Source organism: Penicillium crustosum (genome assembly GCF_028827405.1).
Source record: "Penicillium crustosum strain IBT 35664 chromosome Unknown utg000002l_segment0_segment0, whole genome shotgun sequence".
NCBI lineage: Eukaryota > Fungi > Ascomycota > Eurotiomycetes > Eurotiales > Aspergillaceae > Penicillium > Penicillium crustosum.
This window is the reverse complement of record NW_026623123.1, coordinates 7,321,333-7,347,878: the sequence shown is the minus strand read 5'-3', so window position 1 is coordinate 7,347,878 and position 26,546 is coordinate 7,321,333. Positions and strand designations below refer to the sequence as shown.

At 48.6% G+C, this 26,546-nt stretch overlaps 4 protein-coding genes across 4 annotated transcripts; 3 read left to right on the top strand and 1 right to left on the bottom strand.

The window, feature by feature from the left end:
* Nucleotides 1–79: 79 nt before the first annotated feature.
* N7487_006287 (uncharacterized protein) lies at nt 80–628 on the top strand (the record flags this gene model as incomplete). Its single annotated transcript, XM_056874034.1, has 1 exon — nt 80–628. The coding sequence occupies one exon, from the start codon at nt 80–82 to the stop codon at nt 626–628; it is 549 nt and encodes a 182-aa protein (XP_056731754.1).
* A 584-nt stretch (nt 629–1,212) lies between these two features.
* N7487_006286 (uncharacterized protein) lies at nt 1,213–3,587 on the top strand (the record flags this gene model as incomplete). Its single annotated transcript, XM_056874033.1, has 4 exons — nt 1,213–1,485; nt 1,551–2,692; nt 2,745–2,857; nt 2,917–3,587. The coding sequence occupies 4 exons, from the start codon at nt 1,213–1,215 to the stop codon at nt 3,585–3,587; spliced, it is 2,199 nt and encodes a 732-aa protein (XP_056731753.1).
* Nucleotides 3,588–6,033: 2,446 nt separating this feature from the next.
* On the bottom strand, nt 6,034–7,592 carry N7487_006285 (uncharacterized protein; the record flags this gene model as incomplete). Its single annotated transcript, XM_056874032.1, has 2 exons — nt 6,728–7,592; nt 6,034–6,655 (listed from the first exon to the last, which is right to left on the bottom strand). Exons 1-2 carry the CDS (start codon nt 7,585–7,587, stop codon nt 6,034–6,036), a joined length of 1,482 nt encoding a protein of 493 aa, XP_056731752.1. The 5' UTR covers nt 7,588–7,592.
* A 1,643-nt stretch (nt 7,593–9,235) lies between these two features.
* On the top strand, nt 9,236–24,786 carry N7487_006284 (uncharacterized protein; the record flags this gene model as incomplete). Its single annotated transcript, XM_056874031.1, has 6 exons — nt 9,236–13,517; nt 13,574–16,389; nt 16,445–17,644; nt 17,709–19,746; nt 19,802–24,528; nt 24,622–24,786. The coding sequence occupies 6 exons, from the start codon at nt 9,236–9,238 to the stop codon at nt 24,784–24,786; spliced, it is 15,228 nt and encodes a 5,075-aa protein (XP_056731751.1).
* Between the last annotated feature and the right edge of the window lie 1,760 nt (nt 24,787–26,546).

The window sequence follows — 26,546 nt, the reverse complement described above, 5'->3', positions numbered from 1 at the left end:
GGCATTGAATAGTGCATCGCCATCGATTCGAACCATCTAACCAAATATATCTATTCGAACTCCTACACTAACCATTACTATGGATGCGCCAACTATGCAGGCCACGCGAGAATTTTTCGACGACTCGCGAAATGAGTTCGTCGTATACATCCAGGGACTGTGTGCCGGAGATATCTCAGGTCAGGATGTCGCTACAATCCAAACCGAGCTTCGTCGTATAGCCAACACACTTTCTGGGTGGACGGAACACTCAGATCATCCCAACAAGCTGACTTGCAGCTGTTTTTCGGACCGGTGCTGCAGCCTTTCAGATATAATTGTAGAAGTCGCCGAGCTGGTCACTATTAAGGACGGGCAGCTCCCTCTCACTGTGTTGAAGATGCTCAATATGTTATTTATGCAGATAGGACGACTCACTCTTGACGGCTATCGCGAAGAGGATGAGTATGCGCGGAACTTTGATCGCATGGCCAAGGATGAAGATCGTAGATGGCAGATTGGGTCCCAGGGACCAGATGACGGTAGAGCTGCACTTCTTTTGGGCCTTTGGACTTGTATGAATCGCTTCCCGAAGCCTGGTCCCAATTGCACATCCGAGTGCGTGGGTACGCATGCCGGTAATCCTTGATATATGTATATGGTATATGTATATTGTATATGTATAGATGGTATATGAAGATCGGCAGATCAACCGAGAAAAGAGGCCGAGAGAATACGGCTGCCTGTGGCTGAGTAATCCCAAAAAAGGAGCCCTGGGTTAAACGTGGAATTTAGAATTAGAGAATTAACTACGGAGTACTCCGTGGAATAGATTAAATTGTTTCAACTTCAAAGTACAAAGTACAGAGTACAGAGTACAGAGAACACAATCCAAAATATCAAATCCAAAATCCAAGGCACAGAGTGTACCTGCCGACGCGTGTCGATTAGCGTCTCCGCAAATCCGAGTCCGCCTTTTTAACCTTCCAGCCTTCTGGACTCTGTTTACCCATTTACCATCTACCTCTGACCATTTACCTCTGTCCATCTTTTACACCTTCTGACCTGCGCTTCCTCAAGAAAACCAATTAAAAAACTCAGTGGATGCGCCGGTGACGGAACCGCGATGTTCCTTTAGACTACCGTACCAAAACAGTCCAGTCCTCGAATCGAGCCTCCTTTCCAGCCCTCGAGTGGCATTCGATACATATTCAACAGTAGACAACCCCAAAAATGTCTACCAAAACCTCTCCAGAATCATGGGGCCCCAGCCCGGGCCAGACCTCCGGTTCCACCTCCGCCTCGAATGGCAACGGGACACCCACTCCTCCAAACGATGTGGAGATGAAGAGCTTGCGCCCTGATCCTCCCAAAGGCTCAATTCCTCCGGGGGAGGATATTATGCAGTTGGCTCGGACGGGGGAGATTGGCACTATGCAGAAACTGTTCACGGCTAAAAAGTTCACCGCGAACCACCGCGACGAGGAGGGGATTACACCGTTGCATGTTCGTTATAACCCAGCGCAATGTATAACAGGGATCTGTTCACTGACCGCATTATCTATTTCTAGTGGGCAGCAATCAACAATCAATATGCGATGTGTAGATTCCTGATCGACTCCGGGGCCGACGTCAATGCCAAAGGAGGAGAATCGGTGGCAACACCAGCCATGTGGGCTGCCCAACGGTGCCATTATTATATTGTGAACCTCCTACTCCAGAATGGAGGGGATCCTCTCCTGACGGACGTCCAAGGATACAACATCCTACACCTCGCCACCATCGATGGCAACGCTTTCCTAGTCGTGCTGCTTCTACACCAGGAGATCCCCGTGGACGTTGTGGACCAACAAGGACACACTGGACTGATGTGGGCTGCATACAAGGGGTATCCTGCATGTGTGGATTTGTTCCTGCGATGGGGCGCCAATGCAAATGCCGTGGACGAAGGTGGCTTGACACCGCTTCATTGGGCGCTGGTCAAGGGCTCGATGCCCTGTGTCCTGAAGTTGCTTGAATACGGCGCCGACCGTTTCGCAAAGACCCGCGATGGAAAATCACCTGCAACTGTGGCGCAGGAGATGAACACTCTGCGGGTTTGGTACCGCTCGCTCAACGAGCGTGGCTTTGAACCTGATGGCACTCAGAAAGTGGTGCCTCTGGGTCTTTCAAGCTTCGTACGCAACAAGAGCATCATGGCCAAGTTTTTCTTCCTCTGGCCTTTCTTGATGATCCTGGTTACCATCTGGATGCTCAGTAACCTGGCGATTTTCGTTGCTGTGCCCCTTGTGTTGGTGACACTCTTCGGGATGCAGTATGTTGCACAGCAATTTGCGAACAAGGGGCCTATGGAATATCGCGTTCTGCAGAAAACACCGTATCTAGCTGGTGTCTTTGCAGGCACGTTGTTCTGGGTTGGCTTCCGCTATGCTTTCAAGGTGCTGCCAGCAACCTACTTATCGTCGCCAATCCTGAACATCTTGTTTGCGGTCTTCTTCTGCTTCACTGCTTATTTCTACGTCTTTTCCATGGTCCAAGACCCGGGTTATGTGCCGAAAGTGGGCAGCAGAAATCAACAGAGAGAGATTGTTAAGGAACTATTCGAGCAGTGGAAATTTGACGAACAGAACTTTTGCATCCCCTGTATGACAAGAAAGCCACTCCGGAGCAGGCACTGTCGGCGTTGTGGGCGCTGTGTCGCGAAACATGACCAGTATGTGTGCCTTGATAAATTTCCGTTGATCTCACCACTAATTCTTGAATAGCCATTGCCCGTGGATTGATAACTGTGTTGGAGCCAACAATCTCCGCCATTTTGTTCTTTATATAGTCTCCCTCGAAGTTGGCATCATTCTGTTTGTGCAGCTGACTATTGCCTGTGGGTTCTTCGTGGTGAGGGAAAACATTACCCAGGATCGGTCAACTAACATGATACAGATATCAATTCTCTCCCCGCTCCTACCAATGCTACCTGCAATGTTATTAATGACACTCTGTGTGACTACGCCTCTCGCGACCCCTTCACGCTGATTCTTAATGTGTGGATCACCCTCCAGCTGGTCTGGGTCACGATGCTGTGCGCCGTCCAGCTCGTCCAGATCTCTCGCAACCAGACAACCTACGAGAACATGCGAGGCCACCACGTTGACCGGTCCTACCCAAGCTCCCAAGCCTTTGCATCGGCCATGACCGCCGGAATCACGTCCATGGAAGCTGCTGGTCTTTCGGCTTCCGGACAAGGACCCAACCCGGCCCTCGGCGGCCCTTCCCCACACCGACGGAAAAACGGCTGCATCCAACAATGGTCGTCTCTCCTCGGAATCGACGCTTTTTGGACCACCGCCAAGGACGGCCTTCGCGACGGACCCCAGACGGCTCGCCCCCGCAACCCCTTCTCCCGCGGTGTTGTCACCAACTGCCGCGACTTTTGGTGTGACCCGGCTCCACTCTTTGGTAAGCGCCAGACTGGGGCGGCGATGCTCGGTGGCGAGGTGATCAATTATCATGATATGTACGAAACCCCAATGCGCATGCACACCGGCAACCGGTCCAACGAGGGACCGAGCTACCGCAGCGTTGCCGGCGAGGATCCCGAACGCATGGTGTAAGCTGATCTGAGATCCGAGCGCGTTTGCATTTGTTTTTTTTGATTCCAGATTCTGCATTGATATCCTTGTACTCTGTGTTTTATTATACAAATCAGCGCGGTGTTGCATCATTGGGGGCACGTGGCACGAGCAAATGTTTGCATTTTGCATTTAGAACGGATCCTGTACAGTTGACGTCAGACATTAATGATTTCTTTTACTATATACTATTATGGGAGATGACTTGGCCTTTGAGCAACAGGAAGAGACTATCCGGTATACATGACAACCCGCTTAATAGCGTCCAAGGTCCTTAACCTTGACCCCCCCCTCTCCCCCACAAATTCCCATTCCCATCAGATAAGATAGATCGTCTCTTGGCCCTGCAGTGGCCCTGCAGCTAAGCACCAAACGCATTGCATAAAGGCCGAGTTCCAGATCTTCTCTCGGGGTTTCTGGAAAGATACCTACCTGGGAAGGGCAGTGCTATCCCGTCCGAACGGGCCGATTGGTGCGTCGAACTGGGTCTAGGTCCAGGTACATATGATATGTATTGGCAGGTTTACACTTTACATTACGCATTACAGTGTGAAACGTACCTGCATGAGAGCTCTGGAGGTGCATATGCCAGCGCACACTAGGTGGCAAGGTACTTCTGTAGCTTACGATCCTCGCACCCTGACACCGGGGATAGCGGCAGTAGTGACTCCGGCTGTGCAACCTTGGCTGTAGGGTTGCAGCCTTTCAGGGACGAGGAATGCTTGATGGCCGAAGGGTCCAGTGTGGCCTGATGTTTCTTGATGGCCCCGAACTTTTTAATAGTGTAGCGGTCAACGATTAACTGAATATGTATGGAGTACTCCATCCAAATAGGTTGGTTTCTTGGCTGGTTACACTAGGTACTGTGTATTTTGTACTGTGCTAGGGTGGTCATCTCTCTAAACTTGTCTAGATACTAGATAGATACAGAATAGGCAATCGATGCCATGTTATTATACGAAACTCGTATAAGGTCCATTCAACGGCTTTCAATAATGGAGCCCGAAACATGTCCGAACCGTATAGGCCCAATCTGAAACCTACCTCGGCATGGAGACGAACGACAGGACCCAGGGAGGGGGGGGAAGATATCACATAGTAGTTTCCACTCTGGAGACATCCGATATCGCCGAAGAGAGAGCCGAAACCTAGTGGGAAATTGGGGAAGATCTAATCTCTCGGGTACCGGCCTAGTCCATGGGACCTAGACAAACACGAGGCATATGCATGGATTCTATGGGGTCATTTGAGTAGAATACAGCATCTATTATGTAAATCAGAACAAATTAGGAACGCTAATTTCTTCAGGGAAAAGGGGTGCAGGATCTACATGTGCTATAATTATATTTTATATATTGTACGGATGCATTTTGGAAGCGCCGTTTCCGATTAAAAAGAATAGAATAAATTTACAATTACCATTTCATAACAGTGCGTATGCAGGCTCCATCTCGGTAAAGACTCGACTAGGCAGGTGATGGAGCTTTAGAAAGCCACTTTGACTTAGTGCGGAATTGGCGACACTTATGAATTGTACATTGTACATTCCTTGGTTTTATATTGCATGAAGAGAAGAAGAAGTTACGGTCAAGCCCAATTTAATTTAATTCAATTATTATTATTATTTTTTTTTAAAGAAAAAGACATCTAGTAATTAATATAAATACCAGAAATGAAGGGAAAAAAAAAGCCCAGCCAAGTTTTCGATCAGATAAAAATTTCAAGTTATCTGATCCATGCAGGACCCACTTGCCTTTATCTGATTTGATGTGATTATTCACCTTTTGGACTCGGGGATTCGTGTATATTTCCTGATTTCATGTTGACAGAAATAAAATAGAAAAAATATCAGAGAGGTAAAGACCTATCTATAATAATACAACCTATCATTCGCAGTAGACATACCATCCCGGATTGGGATCGGCACCGATCAGCGCCGGTTTGACGAGTTTCGCGCGATTTTTTATGGATTGCAGTTTTCCCAGCTTGTCCCGCAATTGCCAAGAAAAAAACATAATTTTTTTCATGAAAAGCTGTTTTTACCGTACAACTTCCGATCGGAACGGTGTACGCCGATTTTACTCCACACGCTTCGGTACTTATTACCTGCCTAGGATTTTACAGGGACCCTAAGTGCCTGAAGATCGGGTAGGCCCGATCGGTTTGTACTCGTGGGATTAGGAAGAAATGAAATGAAAGAGAAGATAAGAAAAGAAAAGCTCATCATTAACGCGAAAAAAAAAAGAATCTAAATACACAGGATGTCTAAATGTTTCACCTAGAACAGCAAAGGGAACCCAGAATAGCAAAGGGAGGGGGAATCATCGAGAGCTGTCTCGCCGGACATAATTTTAAAAATCTCGGCCCACTTCCCAAAAGCAAACCCGAGACACGAAACGACGATCATGCCACATTTTTTTTGTTTTTCTCACAGCATAGCACGCACCCGGGTGTCCTGCACCAAGGAAGCGCTGGCCAACTGATCCGCAAAGACGGAGCTAACAATCTCGCCGCCCCGCACAGCTAGCACCGATAGCAAAGAATCACTCAGACCGTGGGTCTTCTCGTTGCAACCCTGCAGCCAGATACCAGCCTGGGAACTGACCTTGGCACTGTCGAGCGAAACGCGGTAATCCCGGCCGGGATTCCAGGACGATGCGCCGGCGGGTCGCAAGCTGCGCACGTTCTCGAGGAGTCCCTCATGCGCGTCGCGGAGGTAGCCCGTCGCAACCATCAGCGCATCCACATCCAACACTTCCTTGCCTTCGCTCTCATTCTTGACTGACTTGACATGAATGCGCATGCGGTTCGATGGGTTGTGGTGTTCGATCCGGGCAACCTTGGTCTCGGCTAGGATGCGTTGCTGCCATTGTGTCTCATCTGGGTTCTCTACTCGCTGCAGGTACATGTCGTTGTAAATGGACTCAATCAGTTCCAGGCGAACCACGCTGTAGTTGGTGGCCTTTTCGGTAGCAATGCGCTTCTGGCGTTCTTCGGCGCTCATCTCGTAGAACTTGTCTACGCGCTCGGGGTTGAAGATTTCGTTCACACTAGAAAAAAAAAAAGCAAGAAGTTAGCTGGGTTGAAGTTCTCTCGGACCTGGGTATTTAGAAGGAACGTACAAAGGAGAGTCGTCACTGGGACGCAGAGCGGTATCACGGAGGATCAGGGTGGTGCGCGAATTGGGGTAGCGGCGGTGCAAATCGTGGTAGATCTCAGCGGCACTTTGGCCACTACCGACGACGGCAATGTTATAAGGGGCCATATCGTCGGTCAGCATCTGGGGCAGGTGAGTGCAGTACTTGGAGGAGTGCATGATGCGGGGATCCTGGGGGAAACCAGGAGGCATCTTAGCCTTGCCACCGAGGGCAATGACGACCTTGCGGGAGTTGCGGGAGGAGATCTCGCCAGTACCGGTATTGCGCGAGACGACGGTAAAGAAGTCAACGATCCCACGGGAATTGGTGGGACCGGGGACAACCTCAATAACCTCCTCGCCGTAGTTGACGACGTTGTCAAAGCGCAGGGCACACCAGCGCATGTAGTCCTCGAATTCCACACGGGCAGGCAGGAAAGTGCCCAAGTTGGTGAAGTGAATGAGACGCTTCTTGTGGTGTAGGTAATTGAGGAAGGTGAAGCTGCTGCGGGGATCGCGCATAGTAGCGAGATCCTTCATGAAAGAGATCTGCATACGCGAGCCCGGGACCAGCATACCAGAGTGCCAGGCGAACTGGTTTTGCTTCTCCAGGAAGCAAACCTTGGGTTTGAAGTTGGGGTCTTTCGAGGCACCGAGGGCGGGGTCCATAGCGTCGTTCAGGGCAATGGCAACAGCGAGTGAAGCAGGGCCGAATCCAACACAAAGCAGATCGTGCATCTCATCCGCGCCAGTTGATCGCAACAGCGACCGAGCTGACTGGGGTTGGGTGCGTGGCACCACATCGTTGAGGAAGGAGAGCTCCGACTTGCGGGTAACAGGCTCCATGACGAAGAGTTTGTAAGGTAGAAAGGTAAAAGGTAAAAGGTAAAAAAAGGATCAAAAAAGTGTATCTATATACAACCGAAAAGGGAAATCCAAGAGCTTCAAGGGGGAGCTTCCAAGGTTTTTCAAATCCTTTCCAAGAAAGAAAGGAAAAGCAGGGAAGGGAAAAAGGCTTTATATGGTCCTTTCGAAGAAGGAGCGGATCAGATAACTTGACCAAGTGGATCCTTTCCTGAAGGTCTCTGAAGCCCTCGCTTGAGCTTTTTGCCAAGTTTTCGTATTTTCCCTGGTTCGGGTGTTTTTTTCAATTTTATCAATCAGTGAAATCCCGAGGGTCTCCACTGGGAAAGATGGTTTGATGGTTTGATGGTTTCCTTTTTTTTTTTTTTTTTTTTTAATCTAGAGGTGATCCTATTCTATATATTATTATATACTTATAAGTATTCCTCCATACCGTATTAGATACTCCACTATATGCAGGAAGATAAAAGAAGAAGTAGAAAAGGTTCGATGCTTCATGCACATCACCTTGAGCAACCAGAGCACAGCCATTTCTAATTCCTCAAAACCCAAAAAAGGTCTTACGGCCGATGTCGGGAATAATTGGGGATCGGAGGGGAAAGAGTACGTATTTAACATGGTATATTATGTGTGTATGCACGTTGGTTACTTCTCTTGGCCACGCATGGGGACTCGTTTATAGTGGGGGTGGTACAGGAAAATTCCTCCGCAGTGTATTGACTGGGTTGACTGGGGTGACCGGGTTGTGTTATTTCTTTTTTTCTTTTCTTTTTCTTTACGCTCGGGCATTTGAAGTGGGGGAGGTAACAATGATATTATATGAGGTTATTATTGCTCTTACTCTGTATTCTGCAAATTACCTTATATTTTTACATTATATACATGTACATATGTATGTAATCTGTAATGTACCTCAAGAGTACCCTAACGGTATATTATCTGGTATGTACATAGTACATACATCCATTCATACATCCATCCATACATCTATACAGGCATACGTCATTCATAACCGGACACAGCCCTACTGTTTCAGCTGATTCAGCCGAGTGGGGGATTCCATGGATGTCGGGTGGTCTGATCTTGAGATTATGCGTACTGGGTATGTACGTACGGAGTACGGAGTACATATAATATATAAAATATATATAAAATATATAATATAAATACATTTATGGATACATGTAAACTATAGACCTAGGTACTCCGTACTCACTGATAATATTATATATAAAATAATAATAACACGAAATAAAAGAGGGTAAGGGTAATAGAGTAACCAGTACCAAGTAATACTAACCCAAATATTCCATACATGGACCTTCAAATGTTCTCCTCACCTCTCTTTTCCGCGCTTGGCTCGCTGGAAGATCATACAAATCCCCATGTATGGTCGTGCCCCTCGATTTTGCTTTTTTTTAAACTGAAAATCCCCCTTTAAAAAAAAAACCTGTATGTGGGACTCTTTCTTTTGGCGCGCTTGCCTGCATACGATCTTCTCCAGCCACTCACGTTGCACCTAATTAGATCGACTAAGCAGACTACTTCCTAGGTACCTAGGTATATACTTTGCCTCGAATATGTATGAGTGAAGGGAGAGAGAGAAAAAAAAAAAACCACTGCGCAGGTCATGGACCGATTCACTCAATTCCCCGTTGTCAATGACGATGGTGGTGATGTTCACATCCTACCCTGGCAGATAGATGCCCAACTCCCCTCCGAGATATTTGCTTTGTCTTGGGCAGTCTTGCTACGGGCATTCACAACAGATGAGAACCCGGTCTTTTTATTGAATGGTACGCCAGTCAAGGTAGATCTATCCACCCAGACGGTTCAGCCAGCAGATCTGGCTGCTGTATCAGACCTCTCTACCAAACACACAGCTGTAGTGTTGGGAGATCCTCCGCTCAGTGATGGACCATCCCTGGCCTTGCAGTGGGCCCTAGACCCCGCAACCCAGTTGGGAGCCTTGTGTGCGACCGGAGGCATGGACGCCGCTTTCCTGTACCAGCTGGGCAACCAGCTGAAGCAGATCGTACAGGACCAGGCTGCCCAGAAGGGTATGCAGGTGACACTGTCGACCACTGAGTTTCCTGATCTAGCTATTTCAAATTCCTCGCCCTCCACGCTGCCAGGGCCTCAACTTCTACACGAGCTTGCCCTGCGCGGGCTCAACGATTCAAACCACGCTATTGAATTCCTCACGGCGGATGGAAACATTCGTTGCTTGTCATACCGTGACTTGGATCTGCTTTCCTCGGGGCTGGCGAGGAAAATAGTTCGTGCTTCGACGACCTCACAGGGCCTACAGAAGGTCGTGCCAGTACTTCTGCCCCAGTCTGTTGAATTGTACATTTCATGGCTGGCCATTCTCAAGGCTGGTGCAGCTTTCTGCCCCTTGAATACCGATGCGCCAACAGATCGCATTGAGTTTATCCTCCAAGATGTGGTTGCATCTGTTGTGGTTACAAATGATGCTCTTGCAACAAGGATGCCGCTGAAAGAGCATATATCTATTCTTACCGTGGACGATCTTCAAACCAACGCCGATATCACAGAACCATGCTCTGAAAACAGCACCTCCACTGATCTGGCATATGTCATGTATACATCTGGCTCCACGGGCCGCCCCAAAGGTGTCGGGGTGTCCCATCTTGCTGCCACCCAATCACTCCTTGCCCATGATGATTTGATACCCCCTTTCAAGCGCTTTTTACAATTCGCGTCTCCCACTTTTGATGTTTCCGTGTTTGAGGTCTTTTTTCCCATGATGCGAGGATCAACTCTCATTGGCTCTGAGAGAGAGAATATGCTTCTTGATATTTCCCATGTGATGACTACGATGAGAGTCGATGCCGCTGAGTTGACCCCAACGGTGGCAGGAGAGTTGCTGCGCACGCGAGCCGCAGCCCCATCTCTCCAGGTGCTCCTCACAATTGGTGAGATGCTCACCAGGCATGTGGTAGATGAATTTGGCCAGTCTGAGGGCAGAGTGGGCATTCTCCATGGAATGTACGGGCCTACCGAAGCAGCAATTCACTGTACCGCCGCCACCCATTTTCAGGTCAAGGATCGTGTCAATATGATTGGAAAGCCCTTTAAAACAGTTTCCGCATACATCATGGCACTACCCTCCAACGATGAGTCCCCCTCCACGGAGCTTCGCCCCCTTTCATTGGGCCAGATTGGAGAGCTTGTGGTGGGCGGTCCTCAATTGGCAGACGGGTATATCAACCGGCCCGAAGAAAATGCCAAGGCTTTTATAGACAGTCCCGTGTATGGCCGACTCTATCGCACGGGAGACAAAGCCCGCATGCTCCCCACCGGGGAGATTGAGTGTTTTGGCCGAATTTCCAGCGGCCAGGTGAAGCTGCGAGGTCAGCGGATAGAGCTTGGCGAGATCGAGCATGTTATCACCAGGGCCTCCGGTGTTCGCAGTGCTGTAACCATAGTCATCGACGGGAACCTGGTTGCATTTGTTCTGGTTACCGACAAAGAAACGACAGACAGCAGCCTCCGAGACGTCTGTCGTCAGCTGTTACCTCGCTTCATGATTCCTGGGGAATTCGTGCTAGTCGACCAATTTCCCCAACTTCCCTCGGGCAAGATCGATCGTAAAACACTCGAAGCTGATTTTATTCGCCACCGAAGCACCGCCCAGGCTTTCGATGACGGACTTTGCCGAGATGAACAAGAAGAATCTATCGTCTCGAGCGTGGCTGATGTGCTAGGCCGACGAATTTCGTCGACAGAAAGCCTGGCAGCAGCTGGCCTTGATTCGCTAGCAGCAATCCGTCTAGCGTCCCATCTCTTGGATGCAGGAATCCGCCTGGGTGTAGCCACCCTGCTGGAGGCCGACTCCGTGAACGGGATTTGGCAGCTTGCCACCAGCCTCGAAGCTGCGACCCCGACTGAGAATACGCAAGCAGCCCTGCAAACGATTCTCCAACTTGTTTCAGACGCAGGTGCAGCAAGAGTCGACTCGCTGGGTTTGAGCGAGCAAATTTTGGACATCGTACCATGTAGCCATATCCAGCAGGCTATGATCTTGGAGACTGTTCAAGACAACAAGGCCTACTGCAACTGGATCGAGCTAGAATTCGAGGCTTCGGTCAGTTTAGCTTCGGTGAAAAATGCATTTGGTCAATTAGTGGACCACAATGAAATCCTGCGCTCTGGATTTGTGGAAATCGGCCTCAAGGATCACTTATATGGCCGCTTCACCTGGAAAACCCTTGACAAACAGGTTTCCGTGCAACAGGAGCTTGACTATGACTTGGGCTTGAGTGCGGGTCACGATGTCTTGAACCCCTTCCGAGTCCAAATCAAGGAAGGGAAGGATCATCTCCGCGTGCTAGTGCATATCCATCATGCCCTCTACGATGGATGGTCTTGGCAACTCATGTTGAAAGATCTTAGAAGTATCTTGTCTGGAGAGGAGCTCACTTCTAAGCCCCTATACAATGTCGTTGCAAACTTTTTCATTGAACACAAACTAGACAAATCGGCAACAGAGTCCTCAGCCTACTGGCGTGATCAGCTACAGGGACTTTATCCTGCAACTTTCCCTACTTTCTATGGAAATGCAGATATTGTACACGCTACCGACAAGGCTACTCGTGTGCTGAACATATCTGTATCAAAACTCAACGAAGTGTCCCAGCATCTTCGCGTGAGCCGGCAAACCATTTTCCAAGCCGCGTTTTGTTATATTCTCTCTTCCTACCTTGGAATTGGCGATGTTACCTTTGGAACTGTCTTTTCAGGCCGGACTCTGCCCTTAAAGGGCATCGAGACTGTCCTCGGACCCTGTATCAGAACTTTACCTACGCGCATGAACCTCGACAAAATGCAAGACGTGAAGGATCTCCTCTTGGCCATACAGAACATGAACCGCAAGTCCCTCGAACATGGGAGTCTTCCCCTTCAGGATATTAAGAGAGCTTCTGGTATCGATTTGGATCGCAGTCTCTTCGATACGGCGCTCGTGTGGCAGGAAAGCATTTGGTCAGATGATCACCAGGGCTCAGTGTTCCGGGAAGTTGAAGCAGGGGAGTTTTTAGAATTTGCGCTTTTGTTGGAATTTGAACCACGAGAAGAAAATATCTTTGCTCGCGCGACTTACCAAAAGTCGGCGCTACCATTCGAGCAAGCTATGATACTCCTCGAGCAGATTGATTCTGTGGCCTCGATCTTGATTGACAAGATTAAGCTTCCGATCCAGGAGATTCGATCGTATCTTCCCTCGTCAACGTTGTCCATTCAACACGCAGTATCACCCGAGCAAGTTTATCCACCAAGTTTGGCATCCAGTGTCGAGATGATTGCCTCTATAGACCCGGACCGGGTAGCGGTTGAGTTGATGTCCTGGAAGATAGAGACCCCTGCTCCGTTAGTCGAAAGCATGACCTATGGCCAACTTAACTCCCGAGCCAATGGCTTCGCACACCTTTTGCTCCATGTTGGAGTAACGAAGGCCGATCTAATAGCCATTCATCTACCAACGTCCATTGACTTTTACGTTGCCGTGCTTGGAGTTGCCAAGGCCGGTGCTGGTCTCCTCCTACTTCCTCAGGCCTCTTCGCAGGTCATTCATTCTATTCTCTCCACGGCGAAATCCAAGTTTTGCATCGTCGACCACTTGACGGAAAATAATCATTGCTTGGATTCTTTGAAGTCCCTTCAGCTCATTCATCTGTCTTATTCACTGGATGTCTATCATGAGTTCAATATTCCGTATACCAATAAAGGGTCTGATGTTGCCTATGCTGAAGTGACGTTAATTGAGAATGACTTGACGGAAAACATCGTCATCACACGCCAAAACCTGCAGAGCAATATCAATGCTCTCTCAGACTTGTATTCAATGCCAACAGGATCAAAAATTCTCTCATGTGTTCAAGGATCAGGTAGTAAGTTTTCCATCAGATTTTTTTTTCTCCAGGTTATCTTTCTAACAAGAGCACAGCATCAATTTTCCAGACATTCTTCGCTTGGAACGCTGGCGTGACATTGTGCTCAGCTACAGACTTAATCATGACGGCTCAGATTGAGCAAGCCTGTCAAGATATGAACATAACCCACCTTCATTTGCCTCCTATGCTCGCCTCCCGTATTGATCCACAAGCAGTCCCCAGTGTGCAATATCTTCTCTCTTCTGGCGAAGAAATGACCCCCAGGCTCCATCGCAATTGGGCAGACAAAGGTCTTCATCAAGCATACAGCAACAATGCAATGGCTCACGCATGTACTCTTTGTCCCAACATGCAAGCATCGACTTATGTTCGAAACATTGGTAGACCCCTGAAGAGCACATCTGCGATGATTGTGGAAAGCGGAGATTCACTCGGCCTTCTTCCTCGTGGCGCCATTGGAGAGTTATGCTTTGGCGGAGATCAAGTTGGGCACTGTCTACCCGGCTCTGATCCGTCAATGACTGGACGATTTGTTGACCATACTGAATTCGGTTGGATCTATAGAACGGGTGACTTTGGAAGACTGCTTCCTGATGGTACACTCATTCTTTCTCGAAGTTCCGGCCTTGCACAGTTGTATGCTCCGTCTATTGATCTTGATGTGGTTGATCTTGCCCTTATGTCTTTGGAAATGGTCCAAGAATCAGTGAGCATGATTTTGGATGAGCCAACACTGAGTCAGCAGCGAGTGGCAGTATTTTGGGTTCCTTCAAAGAAATGCTCGGATTCTGTGCAAATCGAGAAAGCTACGAATGATCTTTTCAAGGAGCTCAGCAAGAAGCTCTCTTCTTCTGACCTCCCATCCCTTCTTGTTCTCGTGGACGCGATAGATCTCACTGTGTCTTACAAGACCGATCACCTCATGTTGAGGCAGCGGCTGGAACAACTGACCACAAAGGAGCTTGCGATATTTTCGCCAAGGCTCGATGCCAATAATCATGGTGATAGTTTCACCGAGCTTGAGAAGACCATCTCTGCCGCACTATCGGCAGTTACTGGCAGTGACCAAAACAACATCCGCAAGCACACGTCTTTCTACAGACTGGGTCTGGACTCTCTTTCTGCCATTTCCTTCTCGCGGAAGCTGCAGGAGTCTGGATGTGGAAGACTTGCCGTGTCTACAATTCTGCGTCATAGCTCTATTTCTCAACTTGCAGCTGTCATTCCTCCCACGACCAATGGGCATCCGCCCGAACAGGCTGTGGAGCCCGCACCACCAACGCTGTTCGATGAAGCTTTCACTAATCAAGTAGAAGCTGAATTCAAAGCTGCAGAAATGTCTGTTCAGAGCATTTACCCTTGTACTCCACTCCAGGAGGCTATGCTTGCAGCTGAGTCTGGTGGTCATCCAGCTTATTTCAACCACCTCCTGCTTCTTGTTCACACCGACGCCGAGGCTATGAGAACAGCATGGGCTAAGATTATGCAAAGACAAGGAATTCTCAGAACTTGTTTCACACAGACTAATGATAAGCGGTTTGCATATGCTCAGGTTGTACTGGATACATCGGTCTTGCCGTGGTCCCATATTGAAACTTCCTCTTCTGAGTTTGAGAATGTGATCAAGGAGAGCAAGTCCAAATTCGAGGGTCTTTCTCCAGTCAATGGCCAGTTGCCCTACTCGCTGACTTTAATAACCGATTCCGCTGCACAGAAGACACATCTTCTACTCTCCATTCACCATGCACTGTATGACGGAGAAGGTATAGCCCAGTTATTGCAAGAGCTACAGCTGTTGCTTTCAAGCCAAGCATTGCCAGCAAGCCCTCCGTTCCGCAAATTCATCGACTACATGACTTCTGTTGACTATGGCTCGTCGGACGAATACTGGGACCAGTACTTGTCTGGTGTTTCACCGACCCTCCTTCCAACCCCCGGGACCACAGCCAATGCAGATGAGTCGGCATCACAGCAAATTCATACATCCCTAAATGGCTCTTTTGCATCGTTCAAGCAACAATGCAAAGACCTCTCCGTAACCCCCTTGAACATCTTCCACGCTGCATGGGCCAGACTGCTCTCTCTATACACCGATTCCTCGGATATCTGCTTCGGCAATGTCTTCAGCTGCCGAACCATTCCCTTAGATGGCGCGGATCAAATAGTTGGGCCTTGCTTCAACACACTCCCAATTCGAATCAAGTCCTCCTCGACTGCAACAAATAGTGACATCATGAAGTTGTCCCAAAAGAGCAACAACGACATTTTACCTCACCAACTCAGCCCTCTACGGCGTATTCAACGGCGTGTTCTTGGCGATGGATCTCGTCTCTTCGGCACGCTGGTCATTTTCCAGAACAGAAACACCGATCTGGATCCCAAATTCTGGGAACTTCTTCAGGACGAAGGAAACATGGGATTCCCCTTGATTTGCGAGATCATACCCGACGAGAGTGCCGACAACATCCAGATCTGCCTTCACTTCCAAGTATCGTATATCTCGCAAACCGTGGCTGAGAACATCTCCCGGGACTTTGTGGCCCTTGTTGGACACATCACTCAATATCCATCTGCTCAGGCATCCGATAAGCGGCTATTGGGGACAGACATTCCTCGGGTCTTTGAACAGAAGGTGTCCTCAGCGCCAAACTCTGTTCAGTTCCTGACTAAATCTCGCCAAAAACGTCCATGGTCCTATCAAGAAGAGACCGTCCGCGACATTCTTTGCAAATTTTCAGATGTCGATTGGGATAATGTTTTCCAAGACACAACAATCTTCCAACTTGGCCTGGATAGTATCAATGCTGTTCAGATATCAGCGAAGCTGCGTGGATTAGGGTATAGGATCTCATCTGGTGAAATTCTTGAGGTATGTCATACTGGGGTTTACTTTTTTCAATTTTCTACTTACTGACTTGCACCAGGCTGCTTCTATTGATAAAATTGCTTCTCTTCTTACTTCCAGCACAAAGGTTGTTGAGGAAATCAAGTTTAACTTTGGGCTTTTCCAAACCCACCATTTGCAATCTGTTTGCGAACAACTTGGGATTTCACCGCAAATAGTCCAGTCGCTGCGTCCTTGCACGCCGGTTCAAAATGGAATGCTGGCGATGTTTACACATTCCCATGGCGAAGTGTACTACAATCGCATGGCTTTGAGGTTCCCGGCACCTTTGGATAAGAAGATTTTGAAAGAAGCGTGGTCTACGGTCATGGCTCAGCATGACATGCTTCGAACAGGCTTTGTTCAATTGCAGGATCAGCATAATCCTTTTGCTATGGTAACTTACCATAAAAACAGCGAACTACCATGGTGCGATACCTCAACTTCCATGGCAGACACTTCTGGTGTTCAAGAAAAGCACGCTTTGGAAAATCTCCACCAGCCTCCATGGAGGATTGAAGTCGAGGCAGGTGACAACACCAGCACTATGCATTTCTCTGCCCTGCACGCTATTTACGATGCTCAATCTCTGGCTACCATAATTGCAGACGTCAGAGCAGCATATGAAGGAAAGGCTCTGGCTATGCCGGCACCAGTCACCGAAACTCTCGGTCCTATCCTTCTAGAAAGTAAGAGCCAGAGCGAATCTGCAAAATCGTTCTGGAAAGAACTGGCCCCAGAAGTGCAACCCTCCAAGTTCCCCGACTTACATCCCATCCGCACAAACGAGCGAACATTACTCACTACCTCCGTCTATTGCGCACAGTCTCGGAAGGCTCTTGAAGACGCCTGTCGAGATATAGGGGTGACACTACAAGCAGCGGGGCAAGCCGCATGGGCTCGCTTGCTCTCTGCATACACGGGCGAGTCCAATGTCACATTTGGAACCGTGCTTTCGGGTAGGAACTTATCCACCGCCGCTGAACATGCGGTATTCCCGTGCTTGGTCACAGTGCCGACGCCCCTGCGTATTGAGGGTTCCAACCGACAGCTTTTGGGCCGTACGTTGAAGCGAAACGCTTTGTTGGTGAAGAATCAGTTCGCATCTCTGTCGCATATTCAGCGATGGCTAGGTAGCGATGAGCCACTCTTCGACACGCTGTTTGTCTATCAGAAGTTTACTTCGGATGCTGTTGGTACTGATGGCTGGAAGATTATTGACGAGGAGACGAACATTGATGTAGGTAGAATAAGCAGAGTCGGAATACCCCACAGTTTTGCAGGATTTACACTAACATTTACAGTACCCCGTCTCTATTGAGCTAATTCCGCACTCGACAGCTCTTCAGATCTCGCTGAGCTACCGGGGCGACCTTGTCCCTACAGAGCAAGCAAGGATCCTTTTGAGTCAGTATGACAAACTTTTGCAGGACACTGTCTTCTGTCCAGATGTCAATTCCACCGATCACCAGTCTGTGGGTAGTAGTTTGCTATCTGTTACCCCTGCCAAAGAAGCACCAATTCTCACCACAGTGTCTTTGCTGCATCAATTTGTCGAAGCAAACGCGCTCAAGATTCCCGAGAAGATTGCATTCGAATTTGCTTTCGGTGATACTACAGACAACCTCCAGAAGAAGACTTGGACTTACAGTGAGTTCAATGAATGTGGTAATCAAATTGCGCATTTCCTGCAGGCTAAGGGGGCTGTTCCTGGTGGAATCGTGGGAATATGTTTTGACAAATGCCCTGAAGCCTCCATGGCGATTCTGGGTATCATGAAAGCCGGATGTGCATATTTGGCCATTGACCCTGGTGCTCCTATCTCTCGTAAGCAGTTCATGCTAGAGGACTCCGGTACCAAGGTCTTGCTTTGCAATCAATCCAAGATGGTGGAACTGGAGGGCCTTCTGGCTATTGACGTCCAAGCACTTGATGAGCCTGGGCTGCTTGATGGAGTGTCAACGGGGGACGTCTTACTTCCCCGTCTGATTCAGCCAGATGATACTTGTTATTGTCTGTACACCTCCGGTACAACCGGAACACCGAAGGGCTGCGAGATCACGCACGATAATGCTGTGCAGGCAATGCTGGCATTCCAAAGATTGTTCGCAGGACACTGGGATGAAGAGTCTCGGTGGCTGCAATTTGCCTCCTTCCATTTTGATGTCAGTGTTTTAGAGCAGTATTGGAGCTGGAGTGTTGGAATTTGCGTCACTTCCTGTCCTCGAGATCTGCTGTTTGAAGATTTGACTGGAACGATACAAAAGCTTCAAATTACGCATATTGATCTGACGCCTAGTTTGGCAAGACTAGTTCATCCCGATGAAGTCCCGTCCCTTTGTCGTGGAGTCTTCATTACCGGCGGAGAGGCGTTGAAGCAAGAAATCCTCGATGCCTGGGGCAAGCACGGCGTTATATACAACGGATACGGTCCCACTGAAGTTACTATCGGATGCACCATGCTCCCACGGATGTCTGCCAACGACAAAGCTTCCAACATCGGGCCACAGTTCGATAATGTTGGGTCGTATGTGTTCAGACCCGATACGATGACACCAGTTCTACGCGGCAGCATAGGCGAACTCTGCGTCTCGGGACCTCTCGTTGGAAAGGGCTACCTGAACCGACCGGAGCTCACCAAAGAACGATTCCAAGAGCTCCCCGAATCCGGCGATCGCATCTATCGCACAGGCGATCTTGTGAGAATTTTGCACGACGGAAGCTTCCAGTTCCTTGGCCGTATTGATGATCAAGTCAAGCTCCGCGGACAGCGACTTGAGATTGGAGAAATTAACGAGGTCATCAAACAAGCTACGCCTGAGTTGAATGAGGTCGCTACCCTGGTCATCACGCACCCCAAACAATCGAAGGACCAACTTGTCTCCTTCTTCACTACTGCCACTACAGACAAGAAATCTCGTGCCGTTGACGCTGGAGTCCGATCTTCAGAAGATGACCGCCCCCTGCTGTCCAAGATCAAGGGCGCTTGCCGCACTCATCTTCCCGGGTATATGGTGCCTACACATATCATCCCGATGACACGCTTCCCACTCTCTGCCAATAACAAGGCTGATATGAAAGTCTTGAAGAGTATCTATCAAGAGCTTTCTCTGGAGGACATTCAGAAATTGAGCTCGATGAGTGTTGGCCAGCCTATTGACAGTGTCCAAGAACAGAAAATCATATCTGTTCTGGCGAGGTTTATTGGTTCTTCTGAGGAGAAGATCTCGTCATGCTCCAGTATCTACGAGCTTGGTCTGGATTCTATATCCGTTATCGCCTTCTCGAAAAGTCTCCGGGAGGCTGGGTTTTCTCAGGCTCAGCCATCGATCATTATGAAGCGTAAGTCTGAAGTTTCAGGTGTTGGCTCAAAATAGACCCGACTAACAATCCGCAGATCCTACAATTTCCGGAATGGCTTCGGCTCTACAGGTGTCTATCTCATCTTCCGTGTCTGTGGAAACGATCCAACGAAGCACCAAGCAAGGCATCGAGGCTTTTGCCCTCAAGAACTCCCACGCTATCATCGAGCTTATTGGAGCCACCGACAGTGAGATTGAAAAGATTGCGCCTTGCACTCCGCTCCAGGAGGGTATCATATACCACTATCTGTCTAGCAGCACGCCATTGTACTGCTCATCTTTCACCTTCGAGCTCGACTCCTCTGTCAACATCGAAGGTTTGCGCTCAGCTTGGGATCAGGCACAGAGAGATGTTCAAATGCTGCGCGCCAGACTTTTGCCATCACCGGACGGTTACGCTCAGGTTATCATGAAGAAAGATCCCCTTCCTTGGTTCCTTGCTACGGTCGACAACAACGAAGAGATTGATGACCTGCGCAAACAACGACATGGCCACTGGACCACCCAGCTTGACGGTCTTTCAACCAATCTATGGGAAGTCGGAGTCATCTCTTCCCCTGAGACATCGGTAATGTGTCTGAACATCTTCCATGCTCTCTACGATGGAAACAGCCTGGTCCTGCTACTCGAATTGGTTGCCCAAAATTATCTTGACCAGAGCAAGAGCCTGCAGACAATCCCGGAGTTCCTTGATGTATTGCATTTGGGTCCCCTTTGTAAAGACCCTGCTGCAGAGGCATTTTGGAAAGAACATCTTGCTGGCTGCCGTGATCGAGCTTTCGCCGATAACGGCCAAGTGGACAGCCGGCCAATTCTGCTCAAAATTCAAATGAATGCGACAGATCAGGTTGACCATCTTCGCCGGTCTCTCAATGTTACAGAGCAAGCCGTTCTCCATGCCTGTTGGCTTCTCGCTCTCCAGCAGCAATACTCATTCGTGCCACCACTTGGTATTATTACCTCGGGCAGGACAATTGATGTACCAGGAATTGCCGATGTTATTGGACCGCTGTTCAACACGATCCCCAGTAACGTCCAGCTGCATGGTCTGGAGTCTTGGTCTGATGTCGCTCGGCGCTGCCATGACTACCACGTGTCCACCATTCCTTTCCAATATACCGCACTGCGGGACATTGTGAAATGGCTCGGGAAGAACTCTGATGAGCGACTCTTCAATTCTTTGTTTGTCTTCCAGAGGGAAGATGATAAGATCGAATCCCCCACAAAATCTCTTTGGCGTACGCTCGACTCGGAGGCCCAGCATGAATACCCTCTGGCCTTTGAAATTGTGCGCAATAGTAATCACTCTCTGACGGCCACTATTGCCTCACAAAGTCATGCGGTATCATCAGAGGACGCTCAGCAGATGTTGTATAAGTTTGAGCGAATTCTTTATGAGTTTGCCCAAGACCCCAACAAAGAGTTGCCTGAGATAAACGGGGTGTCTCTCACACAAGTCGTAGTTAACGGCAAAGTGAACGGCCATCACGAGCTTCCGAGGACACCAGGACATACCAATGGTGAACAAACCAATGGTTCTTTGTTCGAATGGACTTACCAGGCTTGCACAATCCGCGACGTGATCGAAACCCTTGCAGGAGTGGAGCCACAATCCGTCAGCGAGAACACATCAATCTTTGAAGTTGGACTTGATAGCATCGATGCAATCAAAATCTCCTCACGTTTGAGCAAAACTGGCATCAAACTTCCTGTGAGCTCCATCATGCGCCACCGTACAGTGAAGGCCATGAGTGAGCAACTCTCAATGACAAACGGTCATACCAAAGACAGGACATTACCATTGCTCAATCAACTAGAAAAATCGTTGGCTAATTTCCTCGGGGTTGAAGGTCTTCTCCCTCCCAGCGCGACTCGAATCCTACCAGCTACACCCATCCAAGAAGCTATGGTGGCAGAAATGTCTGCCTCTGGGTACAAGCATTATTATAACCACGAAATCCTCGAGCTGGAGCCAGGTGTGGACATCGAAAAGATGGAGCGGGCATGGAGGGCTGTCGTCAGAGCCCACCCTATCCTCCGTACTTCATTTGTTGAAGTCTGGGATCCGCAGATCCCTGTTTCATACGCTCAAATAGTTCACGACGAGGATCAAATCGATCTCCAGACTGTCCATCTGCACGGAGTATCCGTGGAATCCATTATAGAGACTCAGCGTTCAAGGGCCCGCAACGAACTGATAGGCAACCCTCTGCTCTCTATCACCATTGCGGTGGACGGAGATAAGCGATACCTTGTTTTGTCGATTGCGCATGCTCTCTATGATGGTTGGTCAATCAACCTGCTCCACGAAGATGTTGCCAAATCCTATGCTGGTACAGAGTGTTCTCGCCCGCCGGCTGATGACATTCTTGAGCAAATCATTGCCTCCTCTGGCGATGAAGCACTCAGGTTCTGGCGAGCAACGTTATCTAACTTCACCCCAGTGTCATTCTCGCCTACGGAGCGCGCTGACAATAGCTCGGCCGTCGTGCACCGAGCAGAACAATCGCTATCCGTTCCACTCTCCAAGGCAGAGACGTTCTGCAAACGCCACGGCATTACTCTCCAGGCACTTCTTGTCGGTTGCTGGTCTCTGGTCCTTGCTACGCATGTCAAGAAGCTAGATGTGGCCTTTGGGCTTGTCCTTTCTGGTCGGAACGTGGCTGACTCTGAGCATGTGATGTTCCCGACCATGAACACTGTTGCTATGCGAGTTATTCTTCATGGGACGCGCGTAGAATTAGTGAAGTATGTGCAAGAAGCTCTCCTAGCTATATCAGAGCATCAACATTTCCCGCTTCGGCGTGCCAGACCAGATACGGGATCGCGGGCGTTGTTTGATACGCTTTTCATGTATCAGAAGAGACCGGTGGAGAATGTCCAGACTGGGCCTGGGCAGGTTTTGTATAAATCTACCGGTGGAGCAGCTGATGTTGAATACCCTGTATGTGCCGAAGTTGAAGGTGTCGGGGAGGACCTGGTTGGGCGGGTTGCGTGTCGTGGAAATGTTGTTGGGGATCAAGATACGCTTGCGCTGTTGGGGCAGATGGGCGATATCCTTTCGTCTATCATTGATGGCCCCTCTGAACAAACTGTCGAATTTACCAGCGATGGAGTGAAGATTTGTGGAAGCGCGGCTTTCCAAGATGAGTCTGGACAGGATATCGAGGCTGATTCTGTGCCTCGGACACCCAATCACGCAGTATGGCTGCCCATTGAGTCAAAGATCCGCAAGGTTCTTTCCATTGCATCTGGGATACCTGAAAACTCCATCGACAAGGGATCCACAATTTTCGAGCTTGGTCTAGATAGCATCAGCGCCATCAAGGTGGCTACACTCCTGAAGAAACAGTCTGTCAAGCTCGCGGTCAGTGACATGATTCGGGCTGGTACCATCGAAAATATGGCCAAAGCAGCCAACAGCAACCATACGGATTTCTCTGTCACAAATATATCAAGCATTCTCCACGAGTCGCTCGATGGCATCGATGTGGTGGAATTACTACAATCACATGATATTGATTTGCAACGGGTGCGAAAGGTATTCCCCGCAACTGCAGGGCAGACTTATTTCCTCTCAATGCACACCCTGAATCCCGAGGTCTTCTATCCGGAATTCTACTATGTGGCATCACGACAATTGAGCCCTGAGGTACTCGATCGGGCCTGGGCTCGGGTCATAGACCAAACCCCGATGCTTCGAACGACATTCGTTCCCACTGCCGACCATCGGCTATTGCCCTATATGCAGATCGAGTTTGAGGCTGTGCATACTCCTGTGATATGGCATTCCAAGTTTGATCGGCATCTTGTTTCAAAAAGTCTCAAGCAAGAATTTGGGGCAGTGCCGGTCGCACTTCATGCCTGTCAAACGAACAAGGGAACGGCGCTTATCCTGCAAATTCACCATGCACTGTACGATGCTGTTAGTCTACCCCGTATTCTCGACAGACTTGTTACACACTGCAGTCACGAGGAGGTTGCCAAGCCAAACCCCAGCCTTGATCTATCACAGCTCGTGGCATTCCAGCATGTTCATTCGCCCGTGGATGTCCGGCGGCAATTCTGGCAAAAATATCTAGGCCAGAACCCAACAGCGGTAAAACGCGGGGATGGCTTCGGCACTGTACAGCATCACTACCGACCGGGTCTGGTGTCAAATATGGCCAATGTCGAAAAGGTCGCTAAGCGCCAGGGCCTTAGCATTCAGACCGTCTTTTTGGCAGTCTATGCTCGAGTACATTTGCAGGAATTCGGTGCAGCTGAAACTTTAGATGATGCAGGGTCTCAAAGGCGGCTAACTGTTGGATTGTACCTTGCCAATCGATCCCATTCCATGGAGGGTCTCGCCGAATCTGTGATTCCCACCGTGAACATCGTTCCACTACGACTGGATGACAAACTCAGCGATTCCAACGACACCCTCCTGGATGCCGCTCGCAGGATCCAAACTGAAATCAACGAGATCAGCCGACCGGAATACTCGGGTGTTTCTCTCATAGAAATTGCCGAATGGACGGGGGTCCGAATCGACACTTGCGTCAATTTCCTGCGACTTCCTGAGCCAGAATTAGCACCCAGCAACGGTGACCCAGCAAAGTTTTCTCTCACAGCAATTCAACGCGAGGAGTTGGAAGATCTTAGCGGAGCAGTTTCAGAAAGCCCAATTCGGATTAATGGCAATGGTGTAGCGCCACCGGGTGCAGCCGAGATGAGCCCGGACCTCGAGCCAAGCATCTCGACGGGTACTCACATCTTTCAGGTAAGTGGGCAAAATGCACATCATTTTTTTTTCTCTCTTTCTTTGCATCTTAACGGTGATCGATCTTTATGCAAGTGCTTACATTTTCAACAGCCTACGATCGATGTGGAAGCTGCCATCCGCAATGGTCGGTTAGACTTTGGGCTCTTCGCACCGGAATCCCGTCTTGACCGAGATACAGCGGAGACTGTGATCGGCAATATGCGACGGGAGATGTCTGCATTGGTGACAGGCTTCGAATCGATATGGAATGTCTAGTAATGCTAGGGATGGAAGAGAGGGAACAGTACTCCGTATCCCGGGGTGATTCTACGGAGTATGGAGTATAATAGATGAAGAGTTTTTTTTTCTTTTTCTAATTTTTTATGTGGATATTCTTTTTGTTATTTTGCATTCTATTTCCTGCTATTTCTTGCTATTTTCTGCTATTTCTATGGCTCACATACTCATGCATATGGGGCGTTGGATGTGTATAGTTTGTGTTTTTTCCCAATCAAATTTATATCGAAAGCCATCTTGATTTGACGAGTGACGGCGGGACCCACGGACGGGACGGGCCCGAGGATCTATCTTTTGGAGCAGGGTTTAGGATAAGGGGATTATGTCGGATAGTTTAGTAACTATGTATTCCGTACTCCGTACTCTGTAGTATATAGTACCTTATAAGGTCTCTTCTACAAAGCCGGGCTTATATCCCTTATAGGGTACACTATGAACTAGGTTTCTTTTTTCCTCTTCTATATCCTTTAGCACCAATCGGACTCAACCCAGTAAGTAGGCTTTTGTTTCTCACATTCCTCCGAGAATAGGCCTGATGGATCAGATGTGGACTTTAAGAGGCAGTGAGAGTGATGGCGCTTAAGCAAGGGGGATTTCGCGTGGCCTATCAGTTGACACTCTTCTTTTTTTCTTTTTCTTTTTTTGGCTTTCAATTTTTGGAGAGTAAATTGGAGAATAAATCTACAGGGAATTAATCATATAATATGTAATAGTATAAAAGTAATAACTCTGTACCTTGTTTAGAAAAAGAAAATATCTAAGCTGCGTGCAAAGGGTATATACAATAGGCCGGGAAAAACGGGGGAGAATACCCCTCCCTTTGTTTATTGGAGGGACCGTGCGAAGACGCGCCGTTTTTGGTCTACATTGGAGAGTACAGAGTAGAGTACAGACATCCTCCGTACATAGGTTTGAATTTTGAATTTTTGAATATTTGCTATCAGGTAAATTCTGTTGATTTAAATATCTTATTATTTATTAAACATTTGAAAGAGAGAGAATAATACTCATATTATAAAATATTGGATATACTAAAATGTAGTTATTTATTGTTTGCTTACCTAAGTCCATCACGCGTCACCCTAGTCCACATCGGGCATCCAACGATCAACAACGCGACTGCGCGTTAATCGCTTTGGACTTTATTTCTTCTATACCTAAGTACCCTCTGAACGACACTTTCGGAACCTTTGGATCATTGAAAAACTCCTTATAAACATTCTTAATATCCCCCTCCCAAGTGGTTTCAAATCCAACTCTCGGTTCCCCCGGTCCTTGGGCAACGGTCACATACCAATACCCAACCCCTCCTCGATTCCGCCCTTTCGCCCTCGTGGGCTGACCTCACCTTTTGTATTGGGGGACTCACCCCTTGCAACCTTTCTTTCGTTGGAACAAAAAAAGATTCCGACACACGCCCTTCTACTTTTTTTTATCCTTTTTTTGACACTGTAATCCAAACTGAAACATTCCACACCTATCGCGCATCTCCTTGATCCGGTTATCCTTGGGTATCAAAACGCATCGGAGTGAAACATCACGAACACGCGTTAGGTTTGTTCCTAGGGCGCATGGGAGATATTGAATTCCTTGGAATCCGCAATGGAAGTGGTATGACTCAAGTTTGATTGAACTTGCCACTCGCACCTGCTCTTGGAAACATTCCAATCCCCGTGCCTTCCTTTCGGATATCATATCCTGGAATATCTCTGAGAATCTCCTTGGCTTCCTCTCTTGCC